This window comes from Mastigoproctus giganteus, chromosome 5 (assembly GCF_048544385.1).
Source record: "Mastigoproctus giganteus isolate SK-2022 chromosome 5, ASM4854438v1, whole genome shotgun sequence".
NCBI classification, from domain to species: Eukaryota; Metazoa; Arthropoda; class Arachnida; order Uropygi; family Thelyphonidae; genus Mastigoproctus; species Mastigoproctus giganteus.
The window spans coordinates 54391804-54419393 of NC_143579.1; the positions used below are offsets into that span (position 1 = coordinate 54391804).

At 39.2% G+C, this 27590-nt stretch overlaps 1 protein-coding gene across 1 annotated transcript in view; it reads left to right on the forward strand.

The window, feature by feature from the left end:
- Positions 1–17452: 17452 nt before the first annotated feature.
- The window catches only part of eIF3h (eukaryotic translation initiation factor 3 subunit h), an 84891-nt gene continuing 74753 nt past the window's right edge, over positions 17453–27590 (forward strand). Inside the window, exon 1 of the mRNA XM_090373201.1 lies at positions 17453–17583. Within this exon, the coding sequence (XP_090229327.1) occupies positions 17518–17583 (66 nt within the window). The 5' untranslated portion in view covers positions 17453–17517. The remainder of the gene's footprint in view (positions 17584–27590) is intronic.

A 27590-nucleotide genomic window follows, 5' to 3' on the forward strand; every position in this document is an offset into this window, starting at 1 on the left:
CTTGAATGGTTTGAGCATGCTCAATGCCGATGGGATTCTTCCTTTTGCTCAGAATAATCACCTGAGAGGGCATAAATTCAAATTGAGGAAAGACCGATGCAGGATAGATGTGCGGAAATTTGCTTTTAGCCAGCGAGTAGTTGGTTGGTGGAACAGACTTCCATCCCTTGTTGTGGAAGTTGATCGCCTAAATAAATTTAAGGCTCAGCTGGATAGGTATTTTGAACGAACGGAGGGGCGAAATGGGAGTGGTTTTTTTTTTTTTTTTTTTTTTGGCTTGATGCTGCATAAGCTTGCTTTCTTGCATCATATGCCTCTACTAATGCTAATGATAATGCTAATCACGTGGCGATTCCTCCCAACTATAAGCCAAACTCACTCAGAGCCCCATCCCTGGTTCTCACCTGCTCTGCACATGACGTTTATTATCACTGGACACTGCCCTTTCCGTCAGAAACTTATGGCTATGGGGGTTGAAACAGACCCGCGTTGCCGTTGTGGAGAAGAAGAGTTTTGGAGGCATTTCATGTATGAGTGCCCTGCCTATGACAACAGTAGACTCAAATTTGTTACCGCAATTCAAAGGAATCCACTTAATCATGAATCTTCGCTGCTACTTGATGAAAACACGTACAAGGAACTAACAGTGTATGCGCAGGAAATATTAGCACTGAGGCGAGCCAAAATTGCTGAAATGAGAACAACGTTGGATCATGCTGCCCAAGGCCTGAATCAGAGAGACGTTGGTTAGCTCCTTTCCTGCTAGAGGACACTGCCCTGACAACTTGCATATCCTTTAAGAGTAGGAACACCGCTGGCACCATTCTGGTGCGCAATTGCTGACACTCATAGAGTGCGGGATACTGCTGTAAACCTCGTATAGGGTAGGATCAGCGGGCATCGTTCTGGCGCGGGTTTACTGGCACTCTGGAGAACTCCTGAATGCGGGATTTAGACTCCAACCCACACGGGTTGGATAATGTTGGCACTGTACAAGTGCGGGATACAGAGTCCACTGGCCTCTGGTGATCATGCAGGGGCACCTGTCCCCTGAAACTTTAACTCTCACTCCCAGAGCCCTATTTTCGCCTCATAAAGAACGGGCTCCTCCTACACTTTTTAAACTGTCTCTGTCAGGAAGCTCAAGCAGCTCTGGCAAAGCCAAACAGAGTATGATGGGCAGCCTAGCTCATCTCCCAATGGTCGTGGCAGGCAACGTGAGGTCCCATTAGGGGCTCTGCAGCCAAGCAACCAGAGACAACAACAAAACATAACACTACTACATGTCTACGCGGTAGCACAGTGGTATCATCACCGTCCAACCTACACCCGGTGGAAAAGGCCCGGGTTCGAATCCCGTCCATGACGCGAGGAACTTTGTTGGGCTTTTTTCACTCCGTGGCTGAGTTAGTCGGTCTCAGGCGTAGATAGCAAGGTTTTTTCCCCAGAAACTGGGGTTTTTCGTCCAGCAAACAGACAAATCGACCATAGAACACACGCAATTAACAGACATAAGACACAGCACGGCAGATGAATTTAATTATTCGGGTGGACTAAAATAACAGTTAACACTACTCTGACAGAAACCAGACATTACACTTTTTCTGCCTTTTATGGAGATTCAGTACGTCTTCACAAAGTACCATGGCGCAGATGTGGGAAACCACTGGTGGCGCCTTTCACAAAACACGATGCCATTATCTGCTTATGGGGTTTGAGAACACAGTGAAGATATCATGCATCTTGATTGGCCTCCAAGTTCGCATTACCAATTGAATACCTGTAGGATGTTTTGATATGGGAAGTGATGCGTATAACACGCAAACATCGTCTATTCCGACACTGTGGGAAAGCCTTGTAGGGAACATGGCTGCAGATCCCTACGAACGTCTTCAGACATCTAGTGAAATTTAAAGCTAGGCAAATAGTGTCTGTTATCTGTGCGACATGATATTAGGTAGGGTGGACTTTTTTAGAATTAGCATTAGTAAAGGTACATAATGCAAGAAAGAAAGCTAGTATAGAAACAACCAAAAAAAAAAAAAAAAAAAAAAACCCTCTCATTTCGCCCATCCACTCGAAGTTTTGTCTAGTTCTGCCTTGAATCTATTTAAGTATCAACTTCGACAACGACAGATGGAAGTTTGTTCCAACAATCTACCACCCGCTGGCTAAAGGCAAACATCCGCACAGTTATCCTACAACTGTCTTTCCTCAATTTGAATTTATGCTCTCTCAGCGATTATTCTGAGCTAGAGGAAGAATCCCATCAGCATTGAGCATGCTTAAACCATTCAAGGTCTTATACATCTCAATCAAATCCCCTCGCAGGTTCCTAGGCTCCAAACACTGTAATTTGCAAAACTTAAGCTTTCTTCGTAAGCGCAACCCTTTGTTCCATTCACTAATCTTGTTGCCATTCTCTGTACTTGTTCCAGCACTATACTTCCTTAAAATGAAGCCTCCAGACCTATATAGTACTCAAGGTGTGGCCTGACCATTGCCTTATACAAGGGGATAATCACTTCCTTATCGCCGCTAGAATCATTCCTGTATATCATTGACAAGACACCAAGAGCTACTCTTGCAGATCGTCTGCACTGCTCAGAAAACTTCATATCTGCCTGCACGATTATCCCTAGGTCCTTTTCATTCTCTACCACTGTCAGTATAGTACCACACAGTTGTTACATTACTCTGTAGTTACTGCTACCCAAATGCAGTATTTTACTTTTATCAATGTTAAACTTTAGTTGCCACCTCTTGGCTAAGAGGTGGCAACTGAAGCCCATCTGCTCAACTTTTCTAGATCCTGTTGCAGGCAGCGTACTGCAATTAGTGTCATTAACAACGCTGCAGACCTTCGTATCGTCTGCAAACTTGGACATTAAGCGTAATATATCATCATCATTATCATTACTAAATACAGAAAACAACAATGGACCCAACATTGAGAGAACTCCACTAATAACATTAGTCCACGAAGAGCACTGTCCATTGATTACTACTCTCTGTCTTCTCCCACTCAACCATCTCTTTATCCACAGCAGCACTTTTCCTCCAATGCCACACTGCTTCAATTTGTCCAGCAGTCTTCCATGTACAATAGTATCAAAAGCCTTTCTAAGATCCAAATATATGATATCAAAATTATTCTTTGCATCCAGTTCCTTTGTGAATACATCATAGTATCCTATCAAATTGGTCAGACAAGACTTCTCCTTAACAAACCTATGCTGCGTCTCAGCTAGAACTGAAGTCAATCTAGATGATCCTGCAGTGCTTGTTTAACAACTGCTTCTGTTAATTTTCCTGGAACAGAAGTTAAACTAACAGGTCTGTAATTACTCGCGTAGGCGCCTCCGTAGCCAGGTGGGCCGGAGCAGCAATGCGTAGCACACGCTTCTTGATTAGACCGTGGTTCGAGCCCGTGACCACCAAATACGGAGAATGCGGAAAGGTCAGGGAATGACCACCGCATTATCTCCAGAGCAATATGGCCTTAGTTGCTAATGCTCCTAAAAATGACAATTACTTGTGTCGCCCTTTGACCCTCCTTTGTGAATTGGGGTCACATTTGCACATCACCAGTGTTTGGGTAGCTCCCCTGAGTCCTAGGAAACTCTTATAATTATGGCTAAGGGTTTGGTTACTTCCGTTGCTGCCTCCTTTAATAGAACTGGATAGATCCCATCCACCCCAGGTGCGTTTCTTATGTTTATCTTCAACAACTTCTTCTCCACTTTGCTCTCAGTTATTACCTCAGACTTAATTCAGTGATCACTCAGCGTAAATTAACACGTGATACAGAAGCTTCTGATAGATATAAACTACTCTGCATTCAAATCGCAAAGGAGATTATGCAACCTAATTCAGATTAGGAAACGTCTCTAGCAAAGAATGCAAAGAATATCAGCAAAGACTTCTTTACTTATGGGAAAAGGATGAATCACGTTAGTCCACTAGATATGAATTGTTTAATTTTTGATGATCCTGCTCCAGTTGCTTATGAACTCAGTAGGTATTTTGCATTTATATTTATATGTGAATTCTTTAGCGAAGTGGATGCCAGAAGTTTATGAAACTCTAAAATTGAACTAAATGATTTTGGATAATCGAAAGGAAGATAGAAGAGAAATATTATTGTTGAAGCTTAGCATTAGTGAAGCTGCATCAAAGACGTTTGGATTGAATTGGATCTAACCAATTACATTAAGGGAGGCAGCAATGGAGGTAAGTAAATCATTAGCCATAATTATGAGCGCATTTTGACGTGAATACGTGTTTAAATCCGGTCCGGTATAGGGGGGTCTCTACGAAAACTCTAGCGACCAAAAAAATGGCAAGATTTGTCGCGCTTATATCTCGTAAATTATACATGATAATCTATTGATTTCAATTTTGTTTGATAGAGGGTTTATTTCCGTATCTAAAATGGTGGACAGTGGGGGGTGCAGTGGTGAGGGGGAGAGATGTCGCGCTTGCGCGTGAACACGGAAAATGGCGAGGCCGCACGGCGTTTGGGCAGTGTAAGTTTGGATTGATTGCGAAGAGAGGGGACTTTGAAATTTGTGTCGATTTGTAGAGAATAACAGGATCACAATATTATTTAGCAATAATAACAGATAAAATAAAATTTGTAAAGTTAAAAGCCGATAAGTGTACTGAGTTGAAGAAAATTTTCATAAGGTCGAAAAAAATTGCAAAGGAAATATGAACAGAAATGTAAGAAACGTATATCATTGGAAGAAAAATTCAAAAGTTCAACGTGTGTTTAACTTGAAGTACATTTCTATATCGCCCACTACTCTGGGCAACACTTGTATAGCTTTAACCTTTGTAAGAAACTTCGATGAAAATACTATGTCATATCTATCTTACTTCTCCTATCATCGGCCTTTGATAAATAAAATTATACTTCACTTATAACCACCAAGACTTTATTCATTTACATCTTACCCTTCCTCTAATAACACAAAGACGAATTCACGACTTAAACGATTGCTATTGTGTCCCCGAACATAACCCACCCCAATTTTTTTGATTCAGAGTGGACCCTGTTGACTGGAGATGGCGATGTATCATAATTTCAAGCAGGTAATACAAGGGTGACTTGAGTAATTACAGTTTTTTTCTAGTAGTCGCTGATGTTCCTACTAGAAAAAAAACTGTAATTATTCATGTCATAGGAGGCCATGGGAGCATCAGGGTCTATGGCCATATTGCTCTGTATATACTGTCTGTAAATTGTTCGTGCTCTATGGTCGATTTTCTGTATTCTGGACAAAAAACCAGAGTTTCCGAGAGTAAAACAATGCCACCTTCCCCTGAAACCGACTAACTCGATGAATTGGATGAATTTGAAGTGGCGAAGTGTGAACGAACTTGATGAATTTGAAGTGCTTATCAAGACATCAAAGGCAGATATTGTTGGTATATCGGAGACATGGTGTCACACAGATATAAGCAGAGCAGAATTGGAATTTGGGGAGTACAATGTGTACAAAAAGGACAGACAGGGTAGGAAGGGAGGAGGGGTTATGCTGTTAGTTAAGAAACACATAAAATCAAAGGAAATGCATCCAGTTGACGTGGGTGGACAGTGCATTGTTGAGTCTGTTTGGTGTGGCATAAACACTGGGAAAGGGAAAATGATAGTAGGAGTGTGTTATAGGCCTAGACTCTGATGAGCAAAATGATCGGTTCTTCAAAGAAATAGAATGGGCCAATAAATCAGAATGTCTTGTAATTGGCGATTTTAACTTTCCACATATTGCCTGGAGTTTGTGGATTGGTCAATTCTACGCTAGCAAGACTTTTGTGGATTTATTGGAGGATTGTTTTCTAAAGCAACATGTTCGAGGGGCAACCAGAGAGAGTAATACCCTTGATCTGAATATCAGCAGTGATTATTCATGCATTAAGTATTTGCAGATTAAGGAACCACTAGGTAACAGTGTACTGATGTGGGATTTACTTAAAGATGTAACTACCATCAAAGGTAAAGGGAAGAGTCTTTGTTTTCATAATGGTGACTACAGTGGTTTCAGAGAGTTTTTAAATTCTATACAGTGGGATCAACTGATGATGTTACCAACTTTGAATTCTAAATGGGAAGCCTTCAGGGACTTAATCTTGGAGGCTACTAGGCATTTCTTACCAACTAAGAAATACTGTTCAAGGTTTAGGCCTAAATTGATGTCGGATGAATTAATGAGGTTCGTGGCAGAGAATAAAAATGCATGGCATGCATATAAATTATCAGGCGACACAGAAGCCTATGGCAGATATAAGTTGTCTGTAATCAAGTCACAAAGGAGGTTAGGCAGGCAAAAAGGCAGATTACGAGAAATCTTTGGCAAAGGACACAAAGAAAAACAGCAAAAAGTTCTTCACTTATGTAAACTCTAGAATTAAGGGGTTGAATCAGCTTGATGCACTTAACATAAATGGTTCGATTATTGATGATCTTGCTCAAGTAGCTGATAAACTGAATCAGTATGTATTTTGCATCTACACTCACACATGAGGAGTATTTACACATGAAGGGGAATGTCTAGAGTTCATCAAACCCTAACAGAAAGCTAAGTGATTTTTTAATAATAACTGAGAGCAAAGTCGAGCAGAAATTGTTAAAGTTAAACATAAAAAAGGCACCTGGGGCAGATGGAATCTAAACGGTTATAATGAAGGAGGCAGCAAGAGAATTAAGCAAACCTTTAGCCATAATTATGAGAGCATCCTTAGAGGCAGGGGAGGTCCCCATAGACTAGAGATGTGCAAATGTATCCCCAATTCAAAAAGGGGATCCAAAGGGTGACACAAATAATTACAGACCTGTTAGTTGAACTTCTCTTCCGGAGAAAATAATGGAGTCACTGGTTAAAGCTGTGATACAGGATCACCTGGCGAAGACACAGCATGAGTTTGTTCAGGGGAAAGTCTTGTTTGACCAATTTGATTGGATACTATGATGTGGGCACAAAGGAAATGGATGCAAAATATAAATTTCATATCATATACTTGGATTTCGAGAAAGATTTTTAGACTGTTACACACGGAAGACTGCTGTACAAAAAGACTGCGGTAACTTGCCCTTAATGCCCTTATGGCATTGAGGGCAAGTTGCCGCAATGGATAAAGGGATGGTTGAGTGGCAGACGGCAGAGGTTGAGTGGCAGACGGCAGTCCCCACGGGTTCGGTGCTAGGCCCATTGTTGTTTTGTATATTCATCAATGATATCGATGAAGGTATATCAGGCTTAATGTCCAAGTTTGCAGATGATACAAAGGTTGGCAGGGTTGTTAATGACAGTAAAGACTATATGCTACTGCAACAGGATCGAAAAAAGTTAGGTAGATGGGGTGAGAAGTGGCAACTGAAGTTTAACATTGAGAAATGCAAAGTACTCCATATGGGTAGCAGTAACCCAAGAGAAACGTACCAACTGTATGGTATTACCCTCAGGGAGGTGGAGAATGAAAAAGACTTGGGGGTAATTGTCCAGTCAGATATGAAGATCTCTGGGCAGTGCACACGGGTTGCCACAGCAGGTCATGGAGTTTTGTCAATGATATATAAGAATTTGGCTAGAAGAGACAAGGAGGTGATTATCCCTTTGTATAAGGCAAAGATCAGGCACACGTTGAGTACTGTATACAGGTCTGGAGGCCTTATTTTAGGAATGATGTAGAACGAGTACAGAGAAGGGCAACAAGATTGGTGAGAAAAACAAAGGGATGAGCTTACGAAGTTAGGCTTAAGTTCAGCAAGTTGCAGCATCTGGAGACTAGGAACTCGCGAGGTGATCTGATCGAAATGTATAAGGCATTGAATGGTTTGAGCAGGCTGAATGCTGATGGGATACTTCCGTTTGCTCAGATTAAGGACCTGATGGAGCATAGGGTCAAATTGAGGAAAGACAGTTGTAGAATATATATATGCAGAAATTGGCCTTTCACCAGCGGGTAGTTGATTGCTGGAACAGACTTCCATCTTATGTTTTGGAAGTTGATAGCTTAAATAAATTTAAGGCTGAACCAGACAAAGAGATGGAGTGGCCGGATGGGTGAAATGAGAAGGTTTTTTTTTTTTTCTTTCGCTGATGCTCTATGAGCTTGCTTTCTTGCATCATATGCTTCAACTAATGCTAATGTTAATGCTAACTCAGCCACCTTGTGAAAGAGATCCATAAAAATTCCTCAAGTTTTCGACGGGGCTCAAACTCAGGCTTTTTCATCCAGTGTGGGGAAGGCAAATTCTACCAATTGTGCCACCCACGAGGGCGAGTAATTACAGACCTGCTATCTTAACGTCTGTTCCAGGGAATATAATGGAGTCAGTGGTTAAAGAAATAATACAGTACCATCTAGACAGGATTTGTTAAGGGGCGATCGTCTCTGACGAATCTCATTGGATACTACACTCGTGTACAAAATTTAAGAACCAGTCAGATTTTCACCGGCAGCTTCTCATAGGAGTGGCCTGGATATGGGAAAAAACATACCAAACGAACCTCGTGAGGTACAGAAATGATGAAGGAAACAAAACCGAAACAACAACGGAAACAAAACGGTAAAGAAGGTGTTTATTCAAAAATGGCAACATAGGACTGGCTGCCATGATACAGATGCATCACTGCCAAAGATGAAACAAAGGGAAGAGGTGGTCCTCAGTAAGAGATATGGCCACCCCTAATATGTCGATGCAGGCTTTGCACCGCCTGTCCATACTGAGAACAATGTTGTTGATAAGTTCTTGCGGTAACATCGTACATTCCTCTGTCAGTGCCATCTTCAGCTGGTGAACATTTTCTGGTGGGTGTGAACGTGCCGTTCACACCCACCAGAAAATGTTCACCAGCACGTCACACCCACCAGTACGCTCTAGGGAGACGCCTAGCGTGCCGCTAGGCGTCTCCCTAGAGCGTACCATATATGTTCGAAAGGATTTAGATCGATGGAAAAGCGCAGGCCAATCCATACAAACAATGTCCTCACTTTCCAAAAGAATATTAACAGCTGCAGTGCGATCGGGTGTGGCGTTATCATCCGTAAACACGAACTCAGGGCCAATGGCACCTCTTAACTAACGCACATGGGGAAGGATTACCTCAGTACAGTAGCTTGCCCAATGTGGGACCCACTCACTTGCTGGCACCTCTTCTCTTCGTGGTGTAGGACAATACTGATTTTCCTACTTGTGTAGGAACTCACATAAATACTTCTCTGGGAATGGGACTGGCATTTGACTTATCAAATGCAGGGTCATGCTATTAGGCAACCTGACTTTGTGGGTCACTTGACCTCACAATCTTTTCTCTTCTTCCTGAGGTAGGGGGCTCCCCCCCTTTGGGGAGAGCCCACCCTACCTCGCCCTCTTTCTTCTGCTTACCTTCTTTCTTCTCCTCAATCTCTCACCCTTTCTCCTATTTCAAAAAATATATATATTTATTTTTTATTTTTTTATTTATCTATTTATTTTTTTATTATTATTTTATTTTTTTATATATTTTTTTAAATTTTTTATATATATATATATTTTTTTTTTATTTTAATTTTATTTTTATTTTTTTTTTATTTTTTTTTTTTTTTTTTTTGGCCCTCCCTGGGAAGCTCAGGCTAACCCCAGGGTCGGCCAGCCCGAGTTCTCTTCCCACTTACCTGGTCCGGCTCCTAGTGCCAGTGACGGTAACTAGCGGTCTGTGGTATTCCACAGACCCTAGGCTAAGCGACCAGATGATCAACATAACCCGCACTAAGCAAACATGAACATACACTAACATATGCTATCTGGCCGTGACAGTACTGTCTTACTTCACAAGAGATTCAAATGCGGAGTTGTGCGAAAGCACCGGTACAGTAGCATGCAGTATCTGGAATTGTGGTCCATCCAAGATAACGCCTCCCCAGACGAGAACACCTCGACTGCCATGTCTATCCCTTTCAGTGAAGTTTGCGGGGTGATACTGTGTGCCAACCCATCGCCAGATTAGCTGACGTCCAGATTCGCTGCCGGGACTGAATCTACTCTCATCAGTAAAGAGTACCTTACCCCCATTGTGCTGCTGTCCAGTCGTTGTGTTCGATGCACCACTGTAAATAGTGTCTCCGTTGGGCAAGTGTTAAAGGGACACAGCGTACTTTCAGTCAGGCAAACATTCCACCTTTATGGAATCTCCTGCTGGCCACAGTAAACCGCGATATCCTGCATCCTGTGCTCCTATGCAGCTGGTTTACAATGGATATGGACCCTGCTGTCTGGTGTCGGTTTCTCTTGGCCTGTAGGAGTATACAGAGGTCATCATTGGGCATTGTTTTTCGTGGACGACCACCACTGGTCCTTCTAACAGCTGTACCTGTCGTTCTGAAGGCCGACCATGCACGTGAAACGATGCTATGGGCGACACTGAACTCTTCAACCACACTCCTCGGACTTCGACCTTCCTCGAGCTTCCCAGTTATTCGACCCCCAGTAAAGTCATCCAGATGTTGTCTACTGGCTATTTCGTTGTCTGTAGCGCTGTATGAAACCAATCGATCGTCTGTAACAATCGTGCTCACCATTCGGTAATTTGTACATAACTGGTGAACTGCTGCTTTTATCTGTATATGTGAGCTCTCTCATTGCGATTCAAATTTTTGCATGTGCACCAGCTTTCTACTGAACGGTCACAGTTATGTAAATCGCCACAGACTGTTTCGTTTGATTTGTGGTTGTAAGCTTTAGAAATAGTGTTGGTCCTTACGTTTTGCACACCACACCACACCAGTGTATAATGCAGTAACAAAGAACTGGATGCACAAAATAATTCTAACATCATACATTTTGCTGTCAGGGGAGCTTTTGATACTGTTGCAAGTAAAAGATTGCTGTATAAATTAGAGCAGTATGGAATTAAGGACAAATTATTACTCCGGATAAAGGGATGGTTGAGCAGAGAAAGACGAAGAGTTGTTATTAATGCCTATGCTCTTCATTGATTAATGTCATTAGTGGAATCTTCCAGGATTCAGTGCAGTTTCCTATATTTATTAATTTTATTGATAAAGGCATAACTGCTGAAGTTTGCAGCTTTTACAAAAGTTCAGTGTGGTTAATGTCAATAATCAAGGTAAGTTAATTTAATGAGGTCTAGAAAAATTGGGCCGGTGAGCTGAGAAATGGCAGTTGAAGGTTCACATTGACAAATGCAAGATACTGCATACGGCTCTCAATAATCCCAGACTAATGTACCAACTGTGTGGTACTACACTGAGGGTAGTTGAAAATAATAAAGACCTGATGTTAATTTTCAGTAAGGTATGAAGTTCTCTGAGGAATACAGACAGCCTGCCAGAACAGCTCATGGGGTTTTGTCAATAATTACAGGAATTTTGGGAGCAGGAATAAGAAGGTTATTAACCCTTTCTTCACGGCCATGGTTCGGCCGGGTGTAGAGAAGAGCAACCGGATTGGTGAAGGGACTGAAAGGGTGGTCTTACCAAGACAGGCTTCAGTTCTGCAAATTCTAAAGTCTCTAGACTAGACACCTCAGAGGTATATCTTATTGAAGTATTTAAGGCTCTGAATAGATTCACTGTTCTCAATGCTGTTGGTATTCTTCCTCTTGCTCAGACTACGCACATTAGAGGACATATTCCAACTGAGAAAGAATGGTTGCAGGATAGATGTGCGGAAGTTTGCTTTAGCCAGCGCGTGGTTGATTGTTGGAACAAATTTCCATGTTTAATTTTGGCAGTAGGGAGTGTGAATAAATTCAAGGAAGAATTACAAAAATTATTGAAGCGAACAGTGATGGAATTATTTTTTTATTTATTTCTTTTTTTTGCCTGGTGCCTGCTTTATGACATCATATGCCGCTATTAAAGCTAATACGAATACTAATCACCATCCTGTGAGGAGGATGGTTTTTATAAAATAAAAATAAATTTGTTTCAACTCTGGGACAACTACCTAAGATCAAAGAAACTGACATTGGCATTAGCATCAGCATTAGTAGAGGTATATGATGCAAGAAAGCAAGCTTATGCACCATCAGCCAAGGAAAAAAAAAAAAAAAAAAACCTTCCATTTCACCCCTCCGTTCGTTCTAAATACCTGTCTAGCTGAGCCTTAAATTTATTTAGACTGTCAACTTCAACAGGAGTGATGGAAGTCTGTTCCACCAACCAACTACCCGCTGGCTAAAGGCAAATATCTGCACAATCTGTCCTATCTATCCTACACATGTCGTTCCTCAATCTGAATTTATGCCCACTCAGGTGATTATTCTGAGCAAGCCGAAGAATCCCATCGGCATTGAGCACGCTCAAACCATTCAAGGCTTTATACACCTCTATCAGATCACCTCGCAGGTGCCTAGTCTCCAGACACTGTAATTTGCAAAACTTAAGCCTTTCTTCGTAAGAGCAACCCTTTGTTCCATTCACTAATCTTGTTGCCCTTCTCTGTACTCGTTCCAGCAGCTCTACATCCTTCTTGAAATGAGGCCTCCAGACTTGTCTACAGTACGAGGTGTGGTCTGACCATTGCCTTATACAAGGGAATAATCACCTCCTTATCCCTGCTGAAACATTCCTGTATATCATTGACAAGACAGCATGAGCTACTCTTGCACCCGTCTGCACTGCTCAGAGAACTTCATATCTGCCTGCACAATTACCCCCAGGTCCTTTTCATTCTCTACCATTGTCAGTGTAGTACAACAGAGTTGATACGTTGCTCTGGGGTTGCTGTTTCCCATATGTAGTACTTTACATTTGTCAATGTTAAACTTCATTTGCCACCTCTTAGCCCATCTGCTCAACCTTTCCAGATCCTGTTGCAGCAGAATAGCGTCAGTAGTGTCTTCAACAACATTGCCAAATTTCGTATCGTCTGCAAACTTGGACTTTAAGCTTGATATAACATCATCAATATCATTTATAAATACAGAAAACAATAATGGACCCAACACTGAACCCTGAGAGACTCCACTAACAACATTAGTCCACGATGAGCAGTGTCCATTGATTGCCACTCTCTGTCTTCTCCACCTTAACCATCCCTTTATCCATAGCAGCAATTTGCCTACAATGCCACACTGCTCCAATCTGTGCAGCAGTCTTCCATATGCAACAGTATCAAAAGCCTTTCTAAGATCCAAGTATATAATATCAAAGTTATTCCCTGCATCCAGTTCTTTTGTGACTGCATCATAGTATCCAATCAAACTGGTCAGGCAAGACTTTCCCTTAACAAAACCATACCGTGTCGGAGCTATAAGTGAAGCCTTTTCAAGATGATCCTGCAGTGCTTCTTTAACCAATGTCTCCATTAATTTTCCTGGAACAGAAGTTAAACTCACAGGTCTGTAATTACTTGTGTCAACCTTTGATCCTCCCTTGTGAATTGGAGTCACATTTGCACATCTCTAGTCTATGGGTACCTCCCCTGAGTCCAAAGAAGCTCTCATAATTATGGCTAAGGGTTTGCTTACTTCCTTTGCTGCCTCCTTTAATATAACTGGATAGATCCCATCCACCCCAGGTGCCTTTTTTATGTTTATCCTCAACAATTTCTCGTTCACTTTCCTCTCAGTTATACAAAATCATCTAGCTCACTGCCAGAGTTTAACCCACCTCTGGCATTCCCTTCGCTGAATAACTCCTCATGTGTGAATGTAGATGCAAAATACTCGTTTAGTTTGTTAGCCTCCTGAGCAGGATCCTCAACTGTTGAACCAACAATATCCAGTGGACCAATCTGATTCATCCCTTTCCTTCTAGAGTTTACATAGGTAAAGAACTCTTTTCTGTTTTTCTTTGCATCCTTTGCCAAGGATTTCTCATAATCTGCCTTTGCCTGCCTAATCTCCTTTGTGACTTGGTTACAGACCAGCTTATATCTATCATAGGCTTCCATGTCACCCATTAATTTATATGTATCCCATGCATTTTTCTTCTCTGCCATATGTCTCATTAGTTCATCTGACATCCATTTAGGCCTAAACCTTGAACAATATTTCTTAGTTGGTATGTAAAGCCTAATAGCTTCCAAGATAAGTTCTTTGAATGCTTCCAATTTTGAATTTGCTCTTGGTAACATCACCAGTTGGTCCCACTGTATAGAATTTAAATACTGTCTCAGACCATCGTAGTCGCCTTTACGAAAGCAAAAACCCTTCCCTTTACCCCTGATGGTAGTTACCTCTTTTAGTAAATCCCACTTCAGCACACTGTGATCACTGCCACCTAGTGGGTCCTTTATCTGCAGATTCTTAATGCATGAAGAATCAATACTGATAATCAGATCAAGAGTATTACTCCCTCTAGTTGCCTCCCGAACATGCTGTTGTAGAAAACAATCATCCAATAAATCCACAGAAGCCTTGCTAGTGTGTGAGTGATGAACCCACAAATTCGAGTCAATATCTGGGAAATTAAAATACCCTATTATAAGATTCTCTGATTTACTGGCCCACTTTATTTCCCTGAACAGTTTCTTATTATACTCATGAGGGTCATTAAGCCTATAGCACACTCCTACTCTCAATTTTCATCTCCCAATGCTTATGTCACACCAAACTGCTCGACACTGCACTGTCCAGCGATGTCCACGGTCTTCACTTCCTTGGATTTTATGTGTTTCTTAACTAATAGCATAACCCCTCCTCCCTTCCTATCCTGTCTATTCCTTCTGTAGACATTGTACTCCCCAAATTCCAGTTCTGCATTCCTTATATCTGTGTGACACCACGTCTCTGATATCCCAACTACATCTGCCTTTGATGTTTTGAGCAATACCTCAAATTCATCAAATTTATTTACCTAACTCCTAGCATTGGTGTACACTCAAGTATACATGCACCTGTTCCTATTCTTAACTACCCTAACACAACCCATGTGTTTACTTGTACCGCAATGACTCCCAGCAGTCTCTGAAATATCCTGCATCTTGTTTTCCAGGCTGCTGCTCATTCCAATTGAAGCAGTGCAAGAATCATTTCCCCCTCTGCCAGTGGCTACTGTTAATCTATTAGTTCTTGTATTCCCCCAAGCTAGCAGTTTTCCGACCCACCTAACTCTGCCTCGATAGCATCAGCAAATATTCTTGCACCCTTTCTATATAAGTGTATCCCATCCGTGTAGAAGCAGTCTATCCTGTTAACAAGTACAGACCAGGCTGAAAAAAAATTCTACCCCTTGCGCCTTGCACAATCTTCCCAGGGCCGAATTGATCGACAAGGCTCTCATCGTATACTCCCTCCTATCGTGTCTGGGCAGAATTGCAGACACTTTCAAATTCAACCCTAATTCACGGCTTTTTTCAACAGTGACCTGTACTTGTTAAGTAATTCTGCCAGTCTCCTACTCTTAATATCATTAGTGCCGACGTGTACAACTATATCACCTTTTGTGCCCTTAAAAGATGATATCCGCTCTACAACGTCATCAACCTTTGCCCCTGGCAGACATACCCTGCTCCTGTTCCACCTATCCTTTTTACAAAGCATGTTCCCCGTTTCCCTGACAACAGAGTCACCAACAACTACTAGTTTCTGTGGACCAGTGCATTCTGCCTTGGGGGTTGCCGCTGTGTTGCGTTATGACCAAGTGCAAGCTCTGGCGTTGATGTGGGCAGCCGAGAGCTTGATGGGCCCCTCAATTTAGATCCTTCGAGGGCATCCACCCTGTCCTTCAAGCTCTCATATAGGCCCATAACAATGTTGAGTTGTCGCCGGATTTCCTTACACTCCTTACATCGCGCACATAAAAAGACATCCCCCATGGAAATATCATGTCCCGTACCCGATTGCTCCACAAACATCATGCAAGCAGTGCATTTTAAAAGGCTGTGATTCAGAGGGCAACTGCCCCCCTCAGTTCTCCCCTGAGCTACACACTCCCATTAGCTTGAGCCTTGCTCTGGTCTGAGTCATAATTTCAATTTAATATCAATTTCAGTACAGAATTTTAACCCTAATCGCGGCCACCCAAGTGAGAGTCTATCTGCACCCTCGCGCTTAACCGCTGGGCAACGGCGGCCGATATATAACCATTGTGTCACTCTCAAGAACCAAACACGGTGTACTGACCCCTCATACTTTAGTTGCTTTGATGCTTAAAAGTACGCTGCGGAGAGAAAACTCTCTGCTATATACTCACTGCCACTGCTGTTACAGTAAAACGTAGTTTATCTACTGACCCTGTTACCAGCAGAAAAAAAAGATAAATATTTTTTATCTCTCAGAACTATACAAGAATCTATAACACCGAAGTAAATCGGTGTTAATCTTTCTGAACATAAGGCAAATCTATACGGATTTCTTATCTTTCTAAAGATGATAAGTATGTTCTCTCTCGCTTCTGATCGGAATGTCAATTTAAAAATTCGTAAAAACAGTAGCCGAAAAAGCTCAATATGGCGATTGTAGTCCTTGTGACGAAACCTTCTACATCACTAACAATAACAATCACAATTATACACGAAATACAAATGTTTCGGGATGGGGGGAGTTTTAGCACTCGAAGTTCCCAGTGTGCCTGTTCCCAATCCATGGCCTATTGGCTCTTTTATGCTTACCTCGAGCAATATTCATATTATAGTCACAAAGTAGTATCTTACTTCTCTGTGATTATAGTCATATTTTCTTTTATTCTGTAGTAGTAGTAGTAGTAGTAGTAGTAGTAGTAGTGGAATGTGATGCAAGAAAGCAAGTGTAGGAGCTTATGCAGCATCAGCCAAAAAAAAAAAAAAAAAAAAATCACACCATTCCCTCCAAATGCCTGTCCAGTTCCTCCTTAAATTTATTTAACCTATCAACTTCCACAACGATAGATGGAAGTTCGTTCCAGCAATTAACCACCCGCTGGCTAAAGGCAAATTTCCGCACATCTATTCTACATCTGTCTTTTCTTAATTTGAATTTATGCCCCCTTAGATTCGTAATCTGAACAAGTGGCGGGATCCCATCAGAATTCAGCGTGCTCAACCCAATCAAGGCCTTATACACCTCAATCAGATCACCGCGCAGGTGCCTAGTCTCCAGCCACTGCAATTTACAGAAATTAAGCCTCTCTTGGTAAGAGAATCCCTTCATTCCCATCACCAATCTTGTTGTCCTTCTGTACACGCTCAAGTAAATCTACATCCTTCCTAAAATGAGGCCTCCAGACCTGTACGCAGTACTCAAGGCGTGGCTTGAAATTTTGTATTTTCATATAACTTTCGGCTTTGTTCCCGTATATATCATATGATATTTTGATAATATATCACAAACTAAAAATTCTGATTGTGTTATTTACCATTGCACGATCAGAATGACCATATATAAGGTTTTATGAATACACAGATTACTTTACTAATCTGTAGTATGAATATAACGTTTATCATTATTTATTATGCCTATTTCAGCAAATTAAAGCTTAAAACTGAAATCGCTGAAATTGGTAGAGGGCGTAAGTTGTTCCTCGTGTTCATTATTTGGAGGTTGTAGGCTGTAATCTTTCATTGGGTTTTTATATTAAGTTGTTATGGCAGCAACAACAACTAATGAAACATCAGAGTGTCCATTTGATTATGTTCAGATAGATGGCTTGGTAAGTGTTAAATAGTATGAGTAGAAGTGCGAGTACAATGTAAAGAAAATTTGTTTATGGCTCAGCTGGAGTTTACATTTACTGTTGGAATATACATATGGTTAAACCAAATTGAATTTTTTTTTCTCATCTGAGTTTAAAAATAAATATTTATCATTTAGAGAAATAAATATTTCTCATCTGAGTTTAAAAATAAATATTTATTATCTGTTTAAATTGTATATCGAATAACTTATAAAGGATGGGATCTGGGGCGAATGTATCATGGTTTTTTTTTCTCCTGGAAACTCTGGTTTTTCGACAAGTAAATAGCATACTAATCACAGAACAAGCAATTTACAGGCATATATACTGCTCAAATAATGAAGATTTGTACACTGAGGGAAACTCCCGAAAAAGTTAAAAAAAAAAAAAAAAAAACTAAAGGGCTTAGTAACTAGGCACCTTAGAAGAAACCTAATTGAGGTATATACGACTGAAAGGAGAAAGTAAAATGAATTAATTGAGATTTTCAAGGCTATGAATGAATCCAGCACTAGGCTCCATAAATTCATTTATAGGCTTATAATGTTAGACAGAATTTCAAGAAGTTTTCTTTTCGCCATTGAGTTGATAATTACTGGAATAGGTCGACTCCATGTATGGGTGAAACTTGCAGATTCAGAGGTCAGCTAGACCGGTACCTGTGAAAGGAAAGAGTGAAATGAGCAGTTTATTTTTTATTATTGTTATTTTTAGGGTCCTTAGTCTAATGGAAGACCCTTATAATGTCACTCGGTTGTCTGTCTGTCACAGCATTGTATCTCTGGAACCACTCAACCTATTGACTTGAAATTTTGTATGGGTTTGTACATCATGTGGGCCAACATAATGCCATATTGATCATTGTTGACAAAAATTTGTCTGAGAAATGGGGGTTAAATGTGGGGGAACAAAAATGTCGACAACCTATAGCTTATTATACACCGTTGGAAAAGAGCTCAATGAGTAGGTTTAAAATGTAATTTTAAAATTAAAAATGGTGGCACCAGACAGGAAAATGTGAGTAATTTTCGTGTCTCTCCTCCCTATTTCCATCACAAATGGAGCTAAAAATTTAAAAATCACATTAGCTATGCGTTATTCAATGCTTATCAAGGAAAAACTATTCCGATTGAAATCTATCATTTACTTTTTGTGTTAAAATTAAAAAAACTACTTTTTATTGCACTTCGATAGCGCACTTATTTGTACTAAGTAACTCTCCTTTTGGTGACAAAAAGGTTGCTAAATAGTTAGTTAATATTTCTATAAAGGTCATTTATAAATTTTGCGACGAGAAGTATTTTTTTTAACACTTTTCAAAGCTGGAGTTATCCCAGCAAGGAGGTACTCAGTTAGACAGTGGTTGTAGGGAGGCACCTGTGCAAAGTCTTGCATGGCCCTCACCTGCCAGTCGCTTCTCCCACAAGACTCTAATCGCTTCTCCAGGAAGAAGTCGGAGTCGCTTCTCCCACCCTTTCATTCACAAAAATTGGAAAGACTCAAATAGACAACGTTTTCGATAGTTCCTAAGTTTTAGGCCATTTTTCAGTTACATTACTAGAAACGTTTTTCAGTTACCATAAAGCTCTCTGTTTGAGATACTACACTAACGACCATTCGTGACTATGGACCCTCCATCCTGAGTGCCCGGCACTCAGTATTTGACCAATTTTTTTAAATTAATCATTATTAATATTTTTGGCAATGGTGCACTATCAGGCATACTTGCTCTGCCTGCATAGGTGTTGTTCAACCCCATTGTAATTGATTTACGTTTTTTGCATCACTGGAGGTACCAATGCTTCCTTTGCTGTTTTTTTTTTTTTTTTTTAAGAAAATAAAGTGATCTGATGCACCAGGATGCTTTGCTCACTGCGTTTCATTCCATTCATTCCATTTTTGAATCTTGAATCCCTCTTGAAAATGGAATAAAAACAATAATCTAAAGGGATACTATATACCAAAGTTACAGAATCCCTTTAGATTAGTGTGTTTATACTTTTTTTCATTGATCTTTAATATATGGTGTGAGAAAATCAGCCTATCATAGCCAGCTAATTTAGATTTCGCAAAAATCATACTGCAATTCTTACTCAGTACAGTTCATGTTTCCTTGCTTCAGCACCACATGTAAATGCTTTCATGATGCAAACAAACAAAACCAATTGTAAAACTGTACAGCAATGCATATAGCTCTTTTACTCTGTCCGCTATGTAGACAGAGCAAGTCTGCCTGATAGTGCACCAATGCAATTTTTTTTTTTTTTGGCTGCTACAGCAAAAGCCTTGGCTTCTTTGTACCGTATACTTTTCACCTTATTACAATACTGATAAGCATACTGACATTTCTATCAAGATTTCACATATGGTACAGTATAAAAGGCTTTCCTGAAACCTGCATAATATCAAAATTATTCTCTGCATTCAGTTTTTTTGTAATAGCCTCATAATAGCTAATGAGATTGGTGAGACGTGATCTGTCCATGATTGTCTTATGATGCACTCCTATTGAGGTGAACTTGATTTTTTTTTTTTTTTTTTTGACAAACACAAGAGGTATTTGAACTTGGTACTTAATACCATGAATGGGTTGAAGGTTGAGAAAATGAAAGAAGATACTTGTTGACAATACAATTTACAGAAATTCGAGTCTTATTGAATTCCTGTAATTTGTAATTTTTAGGAAATATGTGTGAAGGATGGTTGTTTCAGAAAACGGAAGTTGAAGGAATAAATCAGAAAGGAGAAAGGTCGTTCTGTGAGTTTGAAGTTGGACAGTAAAAGGATGCTGATTGCTTTTGACATGTGTTCAGACTGGATTGTAAGGGAGAGCGGGAATTATAGAAGACAAGTCAATATTCAAATAGCATTAGCCTTAATTTCCACAATGACAAACGGAAGTTTGTTCCAGCAATCAACAACCCGCTGGCTAAAGGCAAATTTCCGCACATCTATTCTATAACTGGCTTTCCTCAATTTGAATTTATGCACCCTCAGGTTCATAATCTGAGCAAGAGCTCTCGTGTTTGGGGTTTCATAAAAAAAAAAAAGAGGAAAAATCCCATCAGAATTGAGCCTGCTCAACCCATTCAAGGCCTTATACACCTTAATCAGATCACCTCACAGGTGCCTAGTCTCCAGATGCTGCAATTTGCAAAACTTAAGCCTTTCTTGGTAAGACTACCCCTTTGTTCTCCTCACGAATATTGTTGCCCTTGACTGTACTCATTCTAGCAACTCTACATCCTTCCTAAAATGAGGCCTACAGGTCTGTATGCAGTACTCAAGGTGTGGTCTGACCATTGCCTCATACAAAGGAATAATCACCTCCTTATCCCTGCTAGCAAAATTCCTCAATCTCATTTGATACAATTTATAGGTTCCACATCCCTTGTTTTACATTTTCTTGCCTTTCAGTAGGTAAATACCTTTTCTCCCTCTCTAGTATCCAAACTACTATACAATTCATCATATATATTTCAGACATGGGGCACTGACTGAAATGTGCATTATGGCCACAGAAGCCGATGTGCCAACAACTAACAAAAAAAAAAAAAAAAAAAATTTTGGCTGAAATGAAAAAAAAAGAAAAGGAAAAAAAGATAACTAGAGTGCATTTAAGAAAATATACTGGAATGATGTATCACTTCGACTAGGGAGTTTAGGTTGATTTAAACAGGGTTTAAATAAATATTAAATATAAAACTACAGAAAAACCTTTATTATTATTAATTTTTGAATGTCGATGACGTATGGTCTGTGTTCCCATGCATCATTCTTCTATTACAATACTAACATTGCTAAACGTAATCGTAATCAAATTTAATTTGAGAAAAGGGAGCAATTACATAACTACACTTCAGTACATCGCATTAAGTGCTGCAAAATCATTACAAATAGTAAAATTTTAACGTACATCATCGCCATTACCTATGTACTTTGTTCCATATTTTATCATAAACCAGTGAAATAATGCAACTAAAGCCTCTTTGGAGTTTATTTCATCCTGTGCCATAAAATACAACAGTTCTAATCCAACGCAAGACACTGTGTTTACTTTTCAGCATTGTTTACAATCTGAAAGAAATAGAATAGAGATTTTTTGACTGGAAGTGCAATCCATTTTTCAACTAGTCTTATTTCTGTTTATTGTATTTTTATTCTCTTTTTTAATTTGAAAATTAAAGAAGCGTTTTCCATTAGAAAAGTAAATAAATAAAAAAACACTAAACAGAAATAATAAAGATATATTACACATGATTAATGCATTATTTGAGAATAATATTATACAAATACAGAATTTAATAATAAATTCCCAATATCGTGCAGTGGTACAGCTGAAACCTGTTAGAACGTGATTTCGCTTATAACACAATGCAAGCACGGCTCCTATTTTTAATCGGTTGAAACGTGTTTTTAGTCACTGAAGATCAACATTTTGGATTCCTTGTGAACAGCCGTTATTTTCGTTTTAACACGAATCCGCGATATGCATTATTGTTTGATTTTCATAAGAACAATATTAAATGACTTGTAACTTTACTTGTTGACTTGTATCGTGGAGCCACTCGCTGGTTTGCAAACTGGATTTAAATTTCTTGAAACAAAAGGTAGATTCTCTTTCAATTTTTCAGTTAAAACGCCTAATTGAAATTGTTAAAAAGAAACAAAGATGCAATGAAACAGTCAACTCTTGATACAGTTTTTTTAAAATATGAAATACTTGAAAATAATGACTAAAATGTGCAAAAGTTTGTTTACCGATGTCTGCTTAGTATAGTAGTTTGAAGAACATGGAGTACATTATATTTTCCTTTTTCTCCTGAATTTTCGACCATTTGTTAATTTCAAAACATGAACATAACAGTCAATACAACCACGTGGAAAAGCAGCTTTTGTGAGTATTGATTTGTTTTTCTGAAAAAAGATGTGTGTTTATTTATATTTAACAACATGAATTATTATTCTTTGTGTGATTTTTCTTAGATGTTGTATTGCAATTATCTTGCAAAAAAAAGAGACGAGCAAAATTGATAGTACGTATGAAGTTTGAATGCTGAAAAATGTCTAGAATTTTCTAACGTGACCCTGCTTATATCATGATGTGATTCTTTGGACCCCAAGCATCGCGTTATAACGGGTTTCACCTGTATGTTAAGATTTGAGTTGGAGACTGTTCTCACATTATGACATCATAATGTAACTAGTTACAAACAACTATATTTCTTCTACTATAGGAAAAGAAATATAGTCATTCCTACCTCCCCTAATCATTAAATTGATATAATGTAATAATATATATATTTTTATATATGCAATATTTTAAATTAAATAAAATAAAACATAAGCCAGTAGTATGGCAAAAACTGTAGAGCGAAAATTAACATAAAAATAACCCAAATAAACAAATGAACGTAAAAAAAGAATAGACATAAATAGTAGCCCGGAAACCCTTATATAATTTCGAGTTTTAAATCCAATTAACAAAAACTATAAATTTTAGGATAATGCCAATTACATAATAATTTAGTGGTACCCCCCCCGAGAGGTACCAGTTCCGAAAGACGTGAAATATCACTAAAAAAGGGTTAAAGGAACTACCAAACGATAACAAAATCAAAATAAATTAAAATAAAATAGACTGACCATTATGCCCCATATCGACAGAGGACCACGAGGCCAATAATGGTCATGGAATCGCTGCATTTCAATCGCTATACAAATCGTCGCCATGGTGAAAAAATCGAAGTACCATTTCACCCTCCCTCCTCCGATCGATCCACCAATGCAGAGGATTTGCACGGCGGTGGTCCTTATGCAGCGAAAAATAAACTATAGAACAGACAGCACTCTAGAGTAGAGCCACACCACTGACATACTGTAAGCTGAATCAGCTTATATAGAAGGCACCTCCGTAGCCAGGTGGGAAGGAGCAGCAGTGCGTAGCACACGCTTCTTGATTAGACCGGGTTCGAGCCCGTCACCACCAAATACGGAGGATGTGGAAAGGTCAAAAGAATGATCACCACATATCCCGGAGCAATATGGCCTTAGTTGCTAATGCTCCTAAAATCCAAAACAACAACAACAACAGCTTATATAGAAGAGAAAAGGAAAATAGATGGCGGCACAGGCGTTGCTAAATTAGCATATCGACCCATTACTATTGAATTATATTAAATGTTGACGAAAGTTAAATTATAATAAAATAAATAAATAATTAAGCATTCATTAGAGGCAGCAACTTGCAATTCCTCCATATGAAGCCGAAATATATACTATCATTGAATTATATTAAATATTACCATAAGTTAAATTATAATAATGTGAATAACTAAATAAATAATTAAGCATTCATTAGAGGCAGCGACATGCAATTCCTCCATATGAAGCTGATATACATCCAATATTTTAAATAAAATAAAATAAAACATAAGCCAGTAGTATGGCAAAAACTGTAGAGCGAAAATTAACATAAAAATAACCTAAATAAATAAACAAACGAACGTAAAAAAAAAATTAATTATTTATTTCGTTATTCACATTATTATAATTTAACTTATGGTAATATTTAATATAATTCAATGATAGTATATTTTTATATATATATTCTAGTGTGTTGATTAGTTAATCTCTTTACGGACTGACTGCTAACTGATTTTACCTATGTCAGTAACTTTTAGTTTTCATTAAGGATATTTCAAAGTAATCATACTGTTCATTTTTTTCAGTGCTTAGACTTGGATGGTTTTTTTTTTTTTTTTTTTTAAGGCACGTGATACAAAGATAAGTTTGAAAAGAAGGTACAGGTAGTTCCTGCCTTTACGAGTTAATTTGTTCCTAGCACGTGCTTGTAAAGCAGGAATATATACACGCTTATAATGTTAAAAATAGGGGTTACGTTCTCAACAATGAAATTTAACTATGGTAATGTTAAATAAAGGTCAACAAAACAATAGTTTATGCTTAAACAATGATTTAATTACCCAAAGAAATGAAAACATAGCCTTTAAAATCAAGCAAATTATAATAATAAATCAATTATTTATGTCATACAGATGTTACAGAATGTTTTTTCTTCACCATCATTGAGTAAATGCACACTTGTTGATGGTTCTTCACTTATTGTTGGTTTGGCGTTCGTTGGTTTGTTGGAAGCACAAGGTGTTGTCTTCTTTGGAAATATTTCAAGAGTCATTTATTTCCAAGGCAGTCTTCTCTTTTCTTTATAAATTTCATGATAGCATGCATAAGCATTTTTTTAAATCTGTAGCAACTCTTCTAGTGCGCTCGAAATTTGAATCTTGTGACTCAAAAATCTCAGTTGCTTTTTCTGTGTTGAAAAGCTTCTTCGTGCCCCTTGAGAGTGAAGGAATGAACAGGAGTTTCAGCTGTTAAATCTGCTTCTTCACATTTTGCCATTTCAAGGAGGTCTTCATTTGTGAGCTCTCCATTGTGTATTTGAAGCAGATCAGTGATGTCAGTTGTAGAAACCTCAAGCTGCAATTGGTTAGCAATATTAACAACTGTTTCTGTTTCATTTTGTGCGAGCTCTGCTGGTTCTTGAAATCCTTCAGAATTATCAATAAACTGAGGACAGAGTTTATTGCAAACACCCTTCATGTTCTTCTCTGTAATTTTGTCCCAGGCTCATTTTTGTTATTTTTATTGCATCTAAAACATGCAATTCTTTCCAAAATTCTTTAACAGTTGGACCTCCCTCCTTATTTCTGCCTGAACAAATAAATGCATAAACAATAATAATGCATTGTATAGCTACAGGCATAGTTTGAAATGCCATATTTATGAATGTTTAGTTATGAATATTTATTGCAATTAATGTCCTCTACTCTGCCAGATAGTGACTGGAGAGAGTCCAAGTAGTGTGTATGCAGGGAGCATTGTCAAGGCCACGTTATGTCAAGGATCTGGGTATATTCTTACCACATGTATGCCATATCCAAAAATTTCATTACTTCATACAGCATGTCCCACCCGCTTTTTCTTACTATTGAATACACCATGAATTGTCAAATTAATAGAGCAAGCAAAAAGATCTAAACCTCTCAAGCACTTCCTAATTCATTTCACAAATATACGTGGTCTCAATTCTAATCTCAATGTCCATTTCCACTTGCAGTCTGCCAAACCCCATGTACTTTTTCTGACAGAATCTCAGTTATCGGTTGATTCAACTACTGCTCATCTCAGATGCCCAAATTATTTGCTGTATGATTCCTTTCACCTCAAAGGTGGTACTTGTGCATATGTCCGTTCTGATATTCCCTGTCAGAGACTTGGCAATTTGGAATCTCCTCTCTTTGATCTTCTCTGGCTTAAAATCTCTCTACCTCATTGTGTCAAATTCATCTTTTGTCTCTTCCGTTCTCCCAACTCCACTAATCACTTGGAGCTCTTTGACTTCCTCTCTTTGCAACTTGACTTTCTCCAGTCCAACTTTCCTAACAGTGAGGTAATTTTCCTTGGTGATTTTAACGTTCACAACTCCAGCTGGCTTCCGTTTTCTAGTCACACCGACCCAGCAGGTCGAGATGCTGAGGCTTTTGCAATTACTAATGATCTAGCACAGATTGTTCATTTACCTACAAGAATACCGGACATAATCATACAGCCAATACGCTTGATCTTTTTCTCACAAACAACCCTTCTAAGTACACGGTCGAAGTGAGAGGTCCTTTAGGCACTTCAGATCACAACTTGGTGATTATCTCTTCTCCAATGGAACCTTTATCTCATGGCTATTCCCAACCTCATGTTGTTTGGCATTACAAGAATGCAAAATGGGATGACCTGCGAGACTTCTTTTCTTCTTTTCCTTGGTTGGATTACTGTTTCAAAACTTCTGATGTCAACGTTTGCTCAGATCGTGTCAGTGAAATTATTCTTGCAGGAATGGAATCCTTTATCCCACACTCCACTTTAAAATCTCGCCCCTTATCTAAACCTTGGTTTTCCAATAAATGTGCTAAGGCTGTTCAAGAGAAGAATGTTGCATATCATAATTGGCTTGTTTCTAATTCTTCAGTTTCATTTTCTGCCTACACCAAAGCTCACAACAATTGTAAAGCAGTTATTAATCAGTCCAAAGTAGAGTTTGAACAGGCTAAGAGTAGAAAACTTGCTTCTTGCCCTAATGGTAGCCGAGCATTCTGGTCTCTTGCCAAAGCTATTGGCCGCAACTTTTGCCCATCTCTGCTCCCACCTCTGTCCAAACCAGATTGTTCTGTTGTCACTTCAGCCAAGGATAAAGCTGACCTGCTAGCATCCCATTTTTCTTCCAGCTCATGTATTAATGAACTTGGTAAAACACCTCCCACCATTCCCAACACGCTCCATTCAGTGCCTCCTGTGGTCTTCCGTCAAAAGGATATCAGAAGGATTTTGATGAATCTTGATGCTAAGAAAGCTCCAGGTCCTGATGGTATTTCTCTACTTGTTCTCAAAACCTGTGCTCCTGAACTTACTCCTATTTTTTGCCGCCTTTTTTCATTTTCTTATTCCAAAGGTGTTTTTCCTTCTGCTTGGAAATTTGCTCATATCCAGCCAATTCCTAAAAAGGGTGACAAATCCCTCACATCCAATTATCGTCCCATTGCAATTACTTCTACCCTTTCTAAAGTAATGGTGAAATCAATTAACCGCCAACTCTTAAACTACCTAGAAGCCTTCCGTCTGATCAACGATCGCCAGTATGGATTCCGTCAGTGTTGATCCACTGGTGATATTCTGGCTTATGTTACCCATTTATGGACTAATTCAATGGAAAGATTCGGTGAAACACAAGTAGTTGCTCTTGACATCTCAATGGCTTTTGATCGTGTTTGGCATAGAGGTCTTCTAAACAAGCTTCCATCTTATGGTTTGCCAACTGTTTTTAGTAATTGGTTATCCAGTTTTCTCTCTGATCGCTCACTGAGGGTGATGGTAGATGGCTCTGTCTTCTGACTTCTCCACTAATGCCG